General features: G+C 33.4%; 1 protein-coding gene across 3 annotated transcripts in view; it reads left to right on the forward strand.

The window, feature by feature from the left end:
* The window catches only part of CSMD3 (CUB and Sushi multiple domains 3), a gene marked incomplete at both ends in the record, with an annotated part of 1,078,626 nt that overhangs the window by 627,664 nt on the left and 433,302 nt on the right, over window positions 1-17,660 (forward strand). For all 3 annotated transcript variants that reach the window (XM_082674966.1, XM_082674967.1, XM_082674968.1), the window contains 3 exons: window positions 7,742-7,924; window positions 9,703-10,029; window positions 13,728-13,922. In XM_082674966.1, the coding sequence (XP_082531092.1) occupies window positions 7,742-7,924; window positions 9,703-10,029; window positions 13,728-13,922 (705 nt within the window). The remainder of the gene's footprint in view (window positions 1-7,741; window positions 7,925-9,702; window positions 10,030-13,727; window positions 13,923-17,660) is intronic.

The raw sequence follows: 17,660 nt of genomic DNA on the forward strand, positions 1-17,660 counted from the left end.
AATTTCTGTTGTTTACAAACCACTCAGTCTATGGTATTCTCTTATAGTATCTTAAATGGACTCAGACAGCCTCCTAACCCCAACCAAGCCACCCCACCTAAAGAAAGGAAAGGGAAAAGACTTTGTATCTTTTCTGATACTGCTCTTCTCCTTCCACCTGGGATACCTTTCCTTCCTTACTCTTCCCCAGTTCACACAGTGAAATAACTCTAAGATAGTTCAAGGGTCACCTCTTCTGTGAAACCTTTACCAATTTGCCAACCACCGATTCAAGGGGACTTTGCTGTACCTCCTTTGTGCCCTCATTTAAGGCATAGGCTATATCTTATTTGTCTTTATATCCCTAGTGGCTAGTATTATTTTTGAAACATATTAGAAACTAAATAAATGTTTCATAAGTGGGTAATTAATGAATGGAAATTTCTTTGCAATAATTTGGTGATTAAGACTTTAGCTTCAGAAAGACCCTAAACTCTACTATTCATAAGTTTTGTGAAATTAGGCAAGTTAACATCTTGTCTGTTTTGGCTGTTATAACAAAAATACTATAGACTGGGTGGCTTATAAACAACAAACATTACAGTCTGGAAACTAGGAAGTCCATGATCAAGGTGCTGGCAGATTCAGTGTTTGGTGAGAGCCTATTTCCTGGTTCACAGATGGCTGTCCTCTCCCTATGTCCTCACATGGCAGGATAGGCAAGGAGCCTTTTGAAGTCCTCTTTTATAAGGGCAGAGATGCCATTCATGAGGGCTCCACCCTCATGACTTAATCACCTCCCAAAGACTACCTCCAAATATCATCACATCAGGGATTATGTTTCACCATATGAATTTTGGGGGGACACAAATATTCAGCCTATAGCATTAATTAACTTCTCTGACCTTTATTTTTCTTGTTAGTAAATGGAGATGACAATAGTTCCATCATATGGCTGTTATGAGGATTAAATTATATAACGAATGTGTTTAAAAAATATTTTCACAATGTCAATACAATTTCAATGTTCAACAAATGATAGCAGCTATTATTAATAATTGATTTTTGTACAAAACTCTATTATAATACTGATATGTTGCATATGAATTATTTGTTCAGATATTAGTCTTGCCTCCTGGATAGAAAAAAAATTTCAAAGGCAATGATATACAGTAGGTATGTGTTTATTTTCCTTACTGCCTATTGTCTTTCAGTCTAAGAGAGTATTGCAGCTTCAAAATTACACCTTCATTTGAAAATATATTCTTAATTTAAAGAATTTTGTATTAAAGGAACAAAGAAAAATATAAGGTTTCAAAATAGTATAATAGAGTAAGCACTTATTCTCAGTGCTAACCCAAAGATGATAGAAAACATATTAAAAAGAAATACACTGATGCTGAAGAATAGGAAGAGAACATTTCATTTATTATAAGGCCATAGGGGATCTCTGAGATAAATAAATATAAATAAACATATATATATATGGAATATAGAGGTAAGCTGAGAATTTCATAAACCAATGCCTCCATTGGCTGCTGTTGCTGTAGCTTCTGCCAAGGAAGCCATTGTTCATCAGGGCCAGAAGCCACCACGGAAGAGGCCACTGGCAATCCTGAGAAACTGTAGTAATTGCTACAGAGGAAAATATTTCAGCTACAGAGCCAAATGCCCAGAAATGGAATCAGAGTCAAATGCAGTTATCAAGAGGGGTCTTCATCCCAACTCAGGATGAAGACCATAAAAGTGGACTGCACCACAGATCAACAGAAGAGATAATTTATACCTAGAAGTATGACATGATTCTGACATTAGAAGAAATAAGCCTGAAGTTTACAGAAGCAAGCAAATAAAAACATTTATTTGACAGCTGGTTCAAAACCAACTAATTTGTTCCTCCCCCAAATAAATTCCTCCTGCACTTTTCATCGTAAGTTTGACAACCATTATGATTCACCAAATATATTTTCAAATATGCTGCTTCAGAAGAAACTTTAGTCTGCTGCTCTTGAAGCAAACTTCTGCCTGTACCCAAGGAAACAGTAAAAAGAAAAAAAAAATTGTACTAGATATCCTCACAAAAATAAAGGGGGGAATTGTATCCATGAACAAATAATAGGAGGTTATGAAATAATAAAAAGTAATAAATCATTAAATATTCAAGAAATGATAACATAATTTTTCAGTATATAGGTTGAATTAGAATTAGATAAAAGTACACAGTGAATTAATAAATTTGAATTTATAATATATATACATATTTTACATATATAATACTTCTAGAATGCAGAATAGAGAATTTTTTAAATGAAAATTTGAAAGATCGAGCAACATGAAGGCTAAATCTGAAAGCTCTGATGTTTAATGTGAAAGAGTTCCAGAGAGATGAGTGTGTATACAAAATAATATTTTAAAAGAAATAATGGTAACAATTTCTTAGAACTGAAAAAAAAGAAGTTACAGGTTATTTGACAGCAGAAATCTATCAAGTACCAAGTTAAAAAAAAAAATTTAAGAACCAGTACCTAGGTAGATGATAGTGACATTTAAAAACAGCAAGTCTAAAAAAGAATCCTAACAACTATGGGAAGGGAAGAGAGGGAGCAGGGAACAGGTTAATTACAAAGAGAATTAAAATCAGTTTGTTATATTTTTTTATCAGGAATACTGGATGGATAAAAGACCAGGGAAAAATATCTTCAAAATGCTGAGGGAAAATAATTTTGAATTAAAATTCTATACCTTACCGATTATCACTCAATATTGAGGGCAAAAGAAAGACATTTCAGTTGAAGAATAACCTAGTCTTTCAATAACAGAAACAATTTCAGTAAGGTATAAGAGGAATAAAATTTTCTGAGCCTAACAACAATGTCATGCCACCATCACCTAGCACTTTAGCCCTGCTATTCCCTGCGCATCATCCCACCCCCCACCAGAGCATCCATCACCTTCTAAAATAACACTTTTTATTTATTATTATTTGTGAACTTCCAATGGAATATACACCACCGAAGAGCAGGAATTATTGTCTGTTTATTCATTGATCTAGTCCACATAGTACCTAGAAGAGAATCTGGCCCATCATGGGTTCTCAAATAAATATTTGCTAAATAAATTGAACGACACAATGCAGTTTGAACTATGTAATGAGCTTGATTCAGCTACCAGGAAATGTGGCAAAATTCATACTCTGTTTGGAACTTGAACAAAGTTCTTTTTTTTTTAATTTTTGAATTTTGTTTTATTTATTTTTTTTATACAGCAGGTTCTTATTAGTTATCCATTTTATACATATTAGTGTATATATGTCAATGCCAATCTCCCAATTCATCACACCACCTCCGCTGCTTTCCCCCCGTGGTGTCCATATGTTTGTTCTCTACATCTGTGTCTCAATTTCTGCCCTGCAAACTGGTTCATCTGTACCATCGTTCTATGTTCCACATATATGCATTAATATATGATATTTGTTTTTCTCTTTCTGACTTATGTCACACTGTATGACAGTCTCTAGATTCATCCACGTCTCTACAAATGAGACAACTTCGTTCCTTTTTATGGCTGAGTGATATTCCATTTTATATATGTACCACATCTTCTTTATCCATTAGTCTGTCTATGGGCATTTAGGTTGCTTCCATGACCTGACTATTGTAAAGAGTGCTGCAGTGAACATTGGGGTGCATGTGTCTTTTTGAATTATGGTTTTCTCTGGGTATATGCCCAGGAGTGGGATTGCTGGGTCATATTATATTTCTATTTTTAGTCTTTTAAGGAACCTCCATACTGCTCTCCATAGTGGCTGTATCAATTTACATTCCCACCAACAGTGCAAGAGGGTTCCCTTTTCTCCACACCCTCTCCAGCATTTATTGTTTGTAGATTTTCTGATGATGGCCATTCTAACCGGTGTGAGGTGATACCTTATGTAGTTTTGATTTGCATTTCTCTAATAATTAGTGATGTTGAGCAGCTTTACATGTGCATCTTGGCCATCTGTATGTCTTCTTTGGAGAAATGTCTATTTAGGTCTTCTGCCCATTTTTGGATTGGGTTGTTTGTTTTTTAATATTGAGCTGCATGAGCTGTTTGTATATTTTGGAGATTAATCCTTTGTCCATTGATTCGTTTGCAAATATTTTCTCCCATTCTGAGGGTTGTCTTTTTGGCTTGTTTGTAGTGTCCTTTATAGCTGTTAGCAGTTGCCTTATGCATTGAGGTGCTCCTATGTTGGGTGCATATATATTTATAATTGTTACATCTTCTTCTTGGATGGATTTCCATTTCCATGGAATATATTTTTCCATCCCCTCACTTTTCGGTCTATATGTGTCCCAGGTCTGAAGTGGGTCTCTTGAAGACAGCATATATATGGGTCTTGTTTTTGTATCCATTCAGCGAGCCCCTGTCTTTTAGTTGGAGCATTTAATCCATTCACATTTAAGGTAATTATCGATATGCATGTTCCTATTACCATTTTCTTAATTGTTTTGGGTTTGTTTTTGTAGGTCCTTTTCTTCTCTTGTGTTTCCCACTTAGAGGAGTTCCTTTAGCATTTGTTGTAGAGCTGGTTTGGTGGTGCTCAATTCTCTTAGGTTTTGCTTCTCTGTAAAGCTTTTGATTTCTCCATCAAATCTGAGTGAGATTCTTGCCAGGTAGAGTAATCTTGGTTGTAGGTTCTTCCGTTTCATCACTTTAAATATGTCATGCCACTCCCTTCTGGCTTGTAGAGTTTCTGCTGAGACATCAGCTGTTAACCTTATGGGAGTTCCCTTGTATGTTGTCATTTTTCCCTTGCTGCTTTCAATAATTTTTCTTTAATTTTTGTCAATTTGATTACTATGTGTCTCAGCATGTTTCTCCTTGGATTTATCTTGTATGGGACTCTCTTTGCTTCCTGGACTTGGGTAGCTATTTCCTTTCCCATGTTAGGGAAGTTTTCGAGTATAATCTCTTCAAATATTTTCTCGGGTCCTTTCTCTCTCTCTTCTCCTTCTGGGACCCCTATAATGCAAATGTTGTTATCTTTAATGTTGTCCCAGAGGTCTCTTAGGCTGTCTTCATTTCTTTTCATTCTTTTTTCTTTATTCTGTTCCACAGCAGTGAATTCCACCATTCTGTCTTCCAGGTCACTTATCCGTTCTTTGTCTCAGTTATTCTGTTATTGATTCCTTCTAGTGTATTTTTCATTTCATTTATTGTATTGTTCATCTCTGTTTGTTTGTTCTTTAATTCTTCCAGATCTTTGTTAAACATTTCTTGCATCATCGCAATCTTTGCCTCCATTCTTTTTCCAAGGTTCTGGATCATCTTCAGTATCATTATTCTGATTTCTTTTTCTGTAAGGTTTCCTGTCTCCACTTCATTTAGTTGTTTTCCTGGGGTTTTATCTTGTTCCTTCATCTGGTACATAGCCCTGTGCCTTTTCATCTTGTCTGTCTTTCTGTGAATGTGGTTTTTGTTCCACAGGCTGCAGGACTGTAGTTCTTCTTGCTTCTGCTGTCTGTCCTCTGGTGGATGAGGCTATCTCAGAGACTTGTACAAGTTTCTAACACAGTTCTTTTAGAAATTATCAGAGAGGGTAGAAAAAATTAACTAAGGTCATATAATTTCAATTTGACAAATACAATAGCAAATTGAATTGAATATATTTTATTGATTTATCCTCTGTGAGGCTGGATATACTTATACTGAATATTAAAGCAATAACATTAGAAATCAGCAACAAAATGATAGCCTAGACCCATATCTTTAAAAACACCTTGAAATTATTTATGAGTTAAGGAGGAAATCAAAATGGAAATTACAGACTATTTAGAAGTGAACAAAAAAAGCTCTAAATATCAAAACAGTACTCTGAAGAAAATTTATAGACTAAAAAACATTTTTTTAAGGAAACAAGAAAGACTGAAAATAAACTAATATAAAAACAAACCCTAAGACTTCAGCTCAAGAAGGTGGAGAAAGAATAGCAAAATAATGCAAAAGAAAGTTGAAGGTGGAATCCAAAAAGATAAAAATGAAAGATGTTTAAATAAAATCAAAACAATGGAATTGATTAGCAAAATGTGGTCCTTTGAGTAGACTAGTAAATTTGACAATGTTTTTTAGGTATGAGGCAAAGAAAACTGGAAGACTCATCACAAATAAATAGCATTGGGAGTGAGAAAGTTTATGACATCTTTGTAAAGAGATATTTAAAGATTTTGTAACACAATTCTATTACTACTAAACTAACTGGAAAATTGCACTTCTCTAACATATATATATAAGTTGCTAATATTTCCTCCCCCCCAGAAAAATAACTTTAATAGTAAAATAACCCTAGAAGATATTGAAATGGTAGTCAGATACCTATCTCAAAATTATACCAGACTCAGTCAGCATTTTTGGCAAATTGTTACACTCAAGGATCCAATTTTCCTCTTATGCAAACTAGTCTAAAAGACTAGTGAATGTTGGAAAATTGCTAACCTCTTCCCTTGATATTAAGTCTGTATAGGAACAGCACAAGAAAAATGATAGACCAATGTCACTATGACACAGATAAAAACAAATATCAAATCAAATGAAGTGTATTAAAGAAATCATTATAACTATGTTTTCTGCTAAGGATACAAGGACATTCAAAAATATCTCCAAAATTATTGTTTGGTTCAAAAAACAGCAAGTTATAGAATATATTGACAGTATAGTACAAGTTACTATATATATAAAAAGCAATACTACCTAGATTTTGTGAAGAGAATTTTTACGTTTACAAAAATACAGATGTTTATATTACATAGTACCTATATATGTGTATTATTATAAAAGCATGCATAAAGAACTGTAAAGATACACAACAAATTGATGCTAGTAGATTACAGAAGAACCCGGAATGTGTGATTGTTGGAGTGTCAAGAGAGACCATAACTTTATCTCAAAGTTTTATTTTTTAAATTTAAATTAATTATTTTTTGCTGTTGTTTGAAGATTACTGTATTAATGTGATTTCATGTAACTTAAAAACCAAAACAATTACCACAATAATCTGCAACTGACATTCCTAGATTCACAAGGAAGATCCCAGATATTTGGAGTTTCCTTGAGCACATGTCGAAAGGGTGTTTTAATGTGCTCTTGAGAGATTTTTTTTTCAACCTCCTTCAATTTAATTCATCCACAAAACATTTGTTGAGGAACATATATGGGTAATTTGGAATGAAAAATTGATTCCTGACATGAGTAGCTTTTTGGGGAGTCTAATTGGGGAAGTAATTCAACCAACAGGTACTAGGGAGAGTGGCAGATCCTGTGTGGAGGGTATTCACTGATTGTTTTAGGAGCACATAGGCAGAGAATATCACCTTGTGTCCTGGTTTCAATCCAAAGATTTCCTGTATCATGTACAGATTACAAAAATAAGAAAAGTTTTTGAGATTTGGGGAAAATACATATGTATATTTATGTGTGTATGTATGTAGTACAAACAGATAATCTGAATCTTTTTCGTAATTGTTCTGTTAAGAACAACTGCATTAGCTCCAACAACCTGTTTCCCTATCTACAAAATGAGAGAAATGCACTAATTGTTCCCTAAAGATCATTTCCTCAAATCATGTCCATAACAGTAGTAAGAGAAAATTAAGATTGGAGAACATTTTCCTCTTCTGCTCTGAAATATCTTGGCTATAGAGAGTGTACATCTCTTAAATTTGCTGTATGGATATCATATGCCTGAAAGCCTTGAAATCTGACATATCATTTATTTTTACAGAAATTGAAAAAGAAAGTTGTGGTGATCCTGGTACACCCTTATATGGAATTAGAGAAGGTGATGGATTTTCTAATCGTGATGTTTTAAGGTTCGAATGCCAGTTTGGATTTGAATTAATTGGAGAGAAATCCATTGTTTGTCAAGAGAATAACCAATGGTCTGCAAACATACCCATCTGCATCTGTGAGTACCAAATGCTTTGCTTCCAGATAGCATATGCTACCCTGTCCTTGCATATAATTGCTTTTGTAATTAATTGCAAAGAACTGGAACTGTGTAATTATTTTTGAATGAGTAGCACTTTTCAACACTATCTTTAACAAGTGTGCTGATGCCAAATTATAAATTTCATTGCAGATTTAAATAAAGTTAGCACAGTTCACTTGGTAATGGCAAAGTATAGTTTACATATGTCCTCATAACACTTTATTGGTGGCATTTTATACTTTATAGATAGAATACTTCTTATGGAAATTATACATCTGAGCTAATTCTATTAGGCTCATTTATTTTAACAAGGTAGTATATGCTTATTTGCAATCAGAAACACTTAAAATATTTAAAGCTTATATTCTATGTATAATGCATTAACTTATTTTTTCTTGTAGATGCTCACACTAATGCCTGCTTAAGTGCCATTTATTTATATTGCACAGAATAAAATTCATTAATGTTTGTGATATGCTTGGATTAAAATAATGTGTTTCTTCAAATACTTTAAAGCGTTCCAATTTAGCTGCAACAAAAATATAATTTGTTTTATCTATGGATGCACTTTTAGGTTAAATTAAATACTATCTTCATTACCAACAAATACAGCTTACCAGGTGTGAATGCAATGTTGAAAATTTTGCATTTAGTTTTGTTACAAATGATAACATATAAGCTCATAATCATGAAAGTAAAAAATAATTTTCTTGTTTTAAAATATGACTTTTCATCTGTATCGAACTTATAATGATCATGCTTTTCATTTGTGAAATCCTTTATTCCCTACAAAGGCATTAGCACAAACTTTACTTCAATATATAACTGTTTTTTAAAAAATTTAGCAGTTTTCAAGACCTGCATTTTATCTGAATTTTAATTTGTGCTGCAAAACACACATTTTCCTTTATTGAAAATGTTGATTATTTAACATTTTTAAAATATTTAACATTTTTAAACACGTACTGAGAACTTTTAAAGTGAGTGGAGGCCAAACGTTTTCTAATATTATCTTTTTTTCCTCTGTGTAATAAATCATTGTTTTTTAATCCTTCCTCTACTTTCTAAATGTTCTGTGTGAACCTTTAAATCATATTTTTTAAAAGCTAAAAAAATAAATCTGAGGGGAAATAAAGACCAACCTTAGTATGGTATGGGAGTTCTTATTTAGTTTTTTTCCAGCATTAGCCCCTAGTGGCAGCTATAATAAGTGTTAATTCATCTCCTTATCTGTGTTATAAGCTATCAGAGCATCCCATGGCCATGGTAGGAGTGAAGTTCACCTAGTTACTACCCTCACTCCAAGTTTTCTCCAGGTTGTATTATCCCAGTTATGTTAATACCTACATAATATTTGTGTGTGTTTGTTTTCAGTCATTTTGTGAGCATTATTGTTTTCTTTGGAAATGTCTATATACTTCTCCAATACTTTTTTAAGCACAAAAACTACAACTTTGCACTGCACTCTAACATGGACATGATAAATGTCAAAATAAATTGCTGTTATTACTCCAGTTATATTTTTGTGCATATTTAAACATACAGTAATTCAAAGTACTAGTAGCCTTCCTTAATAATGTGCAAACAACAGCATATTTTTTTTGTTTTATAAGATAGATTATATTGTTTAATATTTTTTTAAACTGCTAATTGATTATTATAATTGTTGGCTGTGGCAAAATGAGGTAATTTGAATTATTTGAGGTAATAAATTTGAAAATTTATTGTTTTTTATAATCTTCCTACTTTAACAGTTCCTTGCCTCTCTAACTTTACTGCACCAATGGGAACAGTCCTTTCTCCTGATTATCCCGAAGGGTATGGAAATAATTTAAATTGCATCTGGACAATAATCTCTGAACCAGGGAGTCGGATACACCTTTCTTTCAATGACTTCGATCTGGAATCCCAGTTTGACTTCCTTGCTGTTAAAGATGGAGACTCTCCAGACTCCCCAATTCTTGGAACCTTTACTGGGGCTGAGGTGCCTTCTCATCTTACTAGTAATAGTCATATACTACGATTGGAATTTCAAGCTGACCACTCAATGTCAGGACGTGGCTTTAACATCACTTATAACAGTAAGTTTAATTTTTCCATATAACATATTTCTACACATTAGAGCTAGAATGGAATCATACAAAACAGCTCTCTTGTTCCACAGATAGGAAACTTGAGCAAGTCATATACATAATTTGTATCAGGGACAGTCTTTCAGCCCTTGATTTCTAACCATATTTTTACTCCTTACTGTGTCATTTCTCTTTGTGAGAGGCCTGATGTTAAGGAGATATATATTAAATATAATTACTATATCACCAATATATTAGCTTATTCTATTAAATCTTATAAGCATAATCTCAAACCTACTGTACATAACATATTTTGCTCTGTTATTGGTATGCAAACATAAAAGGGGGATAGATCCTTCCTTCAAGATATTCATATGCCAGTAGAGGATTTTAAACAAATAATGACAACACAGAGTTATAATTCCAAAGACAAAATTAGCTAGACTATCAAAGTATCACAGAGAAGGAAATTACTAATTCTGGGCAGTAGGTTACGGAGCTGACTTAGCAAAGATGCTATGGGGGCAAAATACCTTAGTGATTAAGAATATCAGCTCTAAGGTCAAACTATGCAACTTCAAATCTTGGTTTTGCTACACTTTTAGGTTTAATAACAGAGCCTCAGTATTCATCCATAAAGTCATACTGGGTTTTTGTAAGGAGCTGTCGATGAAAAAAATAATCAGTGGTCAATCTAAGAAAGAAATGAACATTTTTTTTCCAAGCCAACCTGTGGATTATAATCTGGGAGACAGTCTTTCAGAAAGCTCTGAGGACTGTTCCACCTGTTAGAGGTCAAAGCACAGTTATGTAAGTTTTTGAGACAAAGGGTTATAGTCAAATGACCTATTAACAGTTTACACAATCCAGATCTGCACATCCAAAGCAAGTAGTGGGTCATCGTGATCCCTTATGAGATTAAGAAGGACTGTTATCTACTAAGGAGGTCTGGTTAATGCAGATGAACGAAACACACTAAAGAGGAAGGAAGAAGCCCAAGATGGCAGAGAAAAATTTATGTTTAAATTTTCATCTTGCCATAAAATATGAATTTTATTTAATCAGAGTAAATAGGGTAATGCATGTAAATAATTCAGCATATATACCTAATAAATACTCAATAAACATTAACAGTTGTTGTTTAGTTGTCTTCTGAAGTATTCCCTGTCAATTCTTATTTTATTATTGTATTTATTACATTGCTTTAGATTTAAGAATTCTTCGAGGTTATTTAGCTATTGTCTATCACCCATATTTTTTGTATTTCAAAAGGATGCATATTATTTTTCTGAAAATAACGTGGTGTAAATATAGCAAAAAGATGAATCACATAAATGAGAAAAGTTAACAAACTTAGTAAGTTAACAAACTTACTTAGTTTTAAGTACGTTAGTAAGTTAACAAACTTACATTTTAATGCTTCTGTGTGCACATGTTTTACCTCAAGCTGTAGAATGCTAGTGATTTTTATTGTTTTCTTCAAAGTTACCACACTCTGTCAGATTCTGACCAACTTGATGAGTTATTTAAGTGTCACATTATAATAGGATTTAATTTCCTGCTCTTTCAAAAAGCACTGCACACCCCTCACCCTCACCCTTGCCCCAGCCCGTTCAGTGCTGAGCTTTGTCAATTAATAACAAAATGCAGTTATTGTCTTTTCAAAGTGACACTCTTAGTGAACATTGTCACTAATAAGTTGTCAACATGTAATTGCACATCATTAAAGTTGAATTAGCTGTGACATGTGTCAGAGAGACATGCTGTATAAAATGGTTGCTTTATCTGTAAGTCCCTTTTAAAATATTTCATATATATGTATAAATGTATAAATATAGACACATACATTTATCTATTTACAGTTTTATGTTGTCTTAAATGCATATATATATATATATATATATATATTTTTTTTTCTTTTCTTGCCACACAGCTTGCGGGATCTTAGTTCTGCAACCAGGGATTGAACCCCAGACCCCACCAAGTCCTAACCACTGGACCACCAGGGAATTCCCTTAAATGAATAATATTTTTAACTTTAATATTTATGGTATCTTGAAGGTATTATGGAAATATGCCTCTTGTTCCTTGTTCTGTTTCTCTAGTAAATAATTTAAACCATTGTATTAAAATTCTTATATTCAATGCTTCCTACTGCTGTTTTTTTCTGAAAAATTATCCAGCAGGCATTATATATAAGAGCAACCAGGGTTAATCGATACTGAGCTGTTTAAAAGCACAGCAGAAAACAATAATTAGAAATAAATGTACCTACAAAATAAATTTTATATATTTTAGAATTTACCTTAACGTTATTTTATACTGTTTAACTTAAAAATGAGGAGACTGGATAATACAATTATATAATTTATGAACAGTATCACAGTGATGATTTAGTGAAAAAATTTTAAATAGCTGCATGTACCCATGCAGTATGTATATAATATTAAATTGTAAATACCCCTTAAAATGTTTTACATATTTAGACTTTGCTACTTTAAATATTCTTCCACTTATATTATACTAATTTAAACATTTATAATGCAAATTTATAGGGCTCATGTAATCTATAATCTATGAGAAATTTAAGTAAGCATATTGTCCTTACACTTCTGCTACTTGCTGGGACGGGGCTAAATACGCATCCTGGGAGATACAAGGTAAAATAAGATAGTGACCCTGAACTAAAGAACTCACATTCTCTTGAGAGACATGAGACAAATAATCCAAGATACAATATGTTGTGGAGAGGGACTTCCCTGGTGGTCCAGTGGGTAAGACTCTGTGCTCCCAATGCAGGGGGCCCAGGTTCAATCCCTGGTCGGGGGACTAGATCCCACATGCATGCTGCAACTGAGTCCACGTGCTGCAACAAAGATCCCGTGACCAGGTGCAGCCAAAATATAAATAAATAAATAAATAAATATTAAAAATATATATGTTGTGAAGAAAAAATTTAAAGCCAGACCAGGGGATCCATTTCAATACTGTCTCTATGATCTGAGGCAAGCTACTTAACTTTTTCTGAATCTCACATTACTCTTTAGAGTAAATGGCTATACTTTGCTCATCAGGCTATTCTAAATGTTAAGTGAGGTGACAATATATCTTTAGATATATCTAGGCTCCTATCACAGTGCCTAGAACATGGTGTTTGCAAAAGAATTACCTCTTTTCCCTTTTCCTGGATGGCAAAGACTAAATGATATATGGAAAATTATAGAGAAATTGTAAGACTTTCATAACTAGATTGAAACATTTCACTTTAATACTCACTGTGAGACGATCTCTTCGTTCCAAACAATGAATCACAAGAAAAATTTTCAAAGGGGCCTAGTCAACCTGCTCTGTATCAGCCTGCTCTGTATTCACATTAATTGGAATTCTGTCCAGCTTATACTGGATATTTTTGCTTAGATAAGGCAAATGATTTCAAGAAATAAGCAGAAACAATTCTATTTTGAAGTTTTGTAATTGTAGAGTGTAGTTCACATTTTAAAACAACCACATCCATTACACATCAGAGAGAAAAAGGTATGGTCAGAGGAGAGCCTCTCTCTCTCTCTCTTTTTTTTTTTTTTTAAATAAAGGCTTTTCTAGAAATGAGCATAACCATTTTAAAAATCATTTTTTCTCATCCCCAATACACAAGGGTCTGTCTCATACTGCTAGTTTGTGTGTTTTTCTCTTTTTTTGCTGTTCTCAAGCATTTGGACATAATGAGTGTCCTGATCCTGGAATACCAATCAATGCAAGGCGGTTTGGGGACAACTTTCAATTAGGAAGTTCGATTTCAGTTATTTGCGAAGAAGGATTTATTAAAACCCAGGGAACAGAAACAATTACGTGTATTCTTATGGATGGAAAAGTGATGTGGAGTGGACCAATTCCAAAATGTGGAGGTAAGCACAATGGTCAGTGCAAAATACAATTCCATCGTAACTATGCACTAGAAACCATAACAGGAAATTCATTGTTCTACCAGGACTCTTGTAATCTTAAAATATCATTTAGCGTTATACTTTAGACATATAGTATGTAGTTAAATTACACTTTTAATATTTATTTTTTATTTTTATTATTTTAATTTTTAGAAATCTTTTAGAAGCTCCCTTTAAAAGGAGCTCTTATTAAAAGATACACATTAATAAACAGTAGATATTGGTTGCATGTGTAGAGTACCTTTAATATATTTCATAGTTACAGCTGAGTATATTTTATAGTTTCCAGTCATATTTTTCTTGGTCTTTTAACTATTCATGGTATAAATTGAATTTATTTTTTAAAAAGCATTAACTATTATTAATCATAATAAATAAATTTATGCTAAAGCACCCATTATTTAAAATGTATAATTTTGGTAGGCATAATTCACTAAACATTTTTTTTTTCAATTTTGATTTGCCCAATGAAATGCAGTCAAGAAAGTTCAGGACAAAGTATATGTGTGTTTTATGTATCTATATATACATACACAATGTTTGGAAGTACCTATATATCTTTGAATATATATAGTCGCATAAAGTCACAAATTATATTGGTAAGAAGGAAGGATGATCATCTTAAAGCTAAAACATATCAAGTATATAGCGTTTCAACATAGAATCTATAAGAGCGTTGAGGGGGGTTTATTTAGGATTGTCACAGTAGGAAGTAACATTCTGAATTCTATTTTTCTCCTACTCTAAGGTTACACATCCATTTTATTTAAAAATATATAAAAGGACTTTTACTAAGACAGATGAACTAGGGCCATTAAACACCCTTTAGTAGGTCACCATGTAGTGATTAGGTGACAATTTTAAGTGGTTTCTTCTTTTTCTTGCTTTCCCAATTATTCTTGTTAGCTGTGCCCAAACTGACATTAGAACCTTTGTTTTCTCAATTTCTAGCTGGTGAATTGAGAATATTTAATATATACTTTCCAAAACATTTGTTTTCTCAATTTCTAGCTGGTAAATTGGGAATATTTAATATATAACAGACAATTGAATAATACAGCTATTACTTATAAATGTTGAGTTTCATTGAATTGAACATTTTCATAATATCTCATGATGAAGTAATCCAGACCATGCAATTAAGTTTTCCTCTTAGTCCCTTCAATTAGCATCTCCCTCCTCTTCTAATCACCTTCTCATTTGTAACATCAGGGGGCTGAACTAGATGACTTCACTGTTCTTTTCCAAACCTCAAATATTATGGGCTTAGTAGGGGTTACCCTGACAATGGCTATGACTATGCTATTATGTCTAAAAAAACATAATGGAGTTGCACAATACAGGACTAAAATAAAAAGAGAAGAATGGAAGTAGTGTTAAATTTTTTCCATCATAATTTGCCCTGGAGCTCATTTGTTCTTTTAACCATAGTTCCTGACCTAGACTTGGGGTATCAGTCAGGAAAGCCTACATTAGTATTTGAAGGAAAAGTAGGAGATAAAAGTTTGTTTCAGGCAGAAGACATAGTACTGGTTCAATGTGACTGGAGTGAAGGATAGAGGGACAGGGTTTGATGAATACAGAGACCTCTGAAGAATGAAATGCTTTGTAAAGAGTGCTAAGCAGATTAGAAATTATCCTATGGCAACAGGAAGCCACGTTAGTTTGGAAGTGACATGACGTGAGCCTCTCCCTCCCCTGCACTGGGAGTTGTTTACAGTTTCAGTGGACAGGCAGAGACTACCTCCAGATAATTGAATCTCATTGGATTCTCACTTGCCTAACTTGGGTGTTGGTTTAGGAGCTGCTTGGTGCCTAGCTGCATGGGGTGGTGAGAATAATGAGGTTGACATCAACGAATCATTTGATGAATTGCTGCTTTATTTGAGAGAGCAATTTCAGTGAGATTTTTCACCATGAAAAATGAATGGTGTTTAACTTTTAAAAATAAGTGAAACAAAATATTCAGAACTAAGTTGGCACAGGCCAGTAGGCCTTTCAGACATCCTAAAGAGAACTGTATAAAGGAGAAGAATATTTTTTTCTTCATATGTGAGTGGAATTACATGCAGTTGGCTGGCTCACCTGCCAATTTCTGGATCCAACACGAGGTAGGAACATCACCAAGGATAAGGCTGGAGCCAGGGAAGGCAGAATGGTAGTGGGCTGGAAGCGATCGTACAGTGGCACTTGCCAGATTACCTGCCACATCCCAGGCTGTGTTTTGATCCAGGTTCCACCCAATAAAGCAGACTGATTTCAGCTCCTGTATAACTAACTCTGGTGGGTTTCATTTCTAAGACTGATTAAGGTTTGTAAAGATTTCCTTTAGTTTTGCCTGAATTCTACTTAGGTACTAAAGAGAAGAGCCTGAGACTAGCTGAGGAAAGCTTGTTTTTCTCTTCCTGTTTTCTTTTTTTTCCTTCTTTTTTTTTTTAATCACACCACTTCCTCCCCCATTCCCCAAGCTGCCACACAGCCACTCCAACTTACACAAAGAATTATGTCTGGAAGCTCTCTCTGCCTATAATCTTTGTTCTTTAGACCTTCCATATTTTGACAGAAAAGTTTTGCTTATTATTTATTATAGTTTTTCTTTTGGGGCTTTCTCACAGCTTCCAATATATGCTTAATATTTTAGCTAAAACTTTTTTATTATCATCGTATTAAACACTTTATATAGTGAAATATGTACGTGTTTATGTATTCTCATTAATACAAATAACTTTCTACTTTTATTTTCTTCACACAAAAAACTCCAAAATCAAATGTATTGTTAAAAATTGCTAATATGCATGGATTGCTGTGTGTTAAAATTAGAAAACAGAAAGAATTTGTTTTAATCAGAATTTATAGAGCAAAGGAAGTCACTATAAAATGTTTTGATAAGAAAACCCAGGGCTTCAACTTACTTAAAGATTGCCTTCTCCCCACAACTCCTCTCTGTCACAGTCGTGTAGAAGTTTAGGCATATTGGCAAATTAGTGGTCCACCCACATCAACCAGTCTTCAACCCTAAAACTGTGGAAAATCTTTGAGAAAAGTGAAAAGAAACTTTTTGTCAGCCATAGGCCTTGAATAAGAATTCTTCAAACCAAAAGGGAGAAATGAAATCACATATGTTTCAGTTCTGTGATCCCATAGCTGAACTTAGATTTATTTTGGATAGCTTAAATACAATTGTTAACAGAATTGGGTTATACATTTTATTCATTGACCTGAAGTTCAACACTGATACATTAGCTAAGGATAGATTTAGGCTATCTTTGTGAAAATTTGAACCTTTTTCTTTAGAATGGGGTGATCGAATTTCCTCATGAGGAAGAAAGATTTGATGCTTTATAAAGTCTTGTGATCTTTCAGTTTTGCTAATTGAAAACAAAATACATTAATTTTTATAATTAGCATTGAAACCATTCACTTTGAATTCAATTTAGTAACTCAATTTAGTAACAATAAATGACTCTTTCACCCACACCTAGACAGTAACCTGAATATAACTGGCTCTATCTAGGGCCAATCTCTGCATAGTGACTTCAAAGACATCCTAAAACCATGAAGAATAGTGTGAATGGTTATCATAGGTCTCCTTTAATGGGCTGACACAGGGATTTTCATGATTTTCTACCTAGAAATCTTCCTAAAAATCTTCTTCCTCTCTCTCCACCAAAGCTTCCCACTCATAGCAACTGCATAAAC

This window comes from Grampus griseus (genome assembly GCF_964374135.1).
Source record: "Grampus griseus genome assembly, chromosome: 17".
In the NCBI taxonomy this organism is placed as follows: Eukaryota; Metazoa; Chordata; class Mammalia; order Artiodactyla; family Delphinidae; genus Grampus; species Grampus griseus.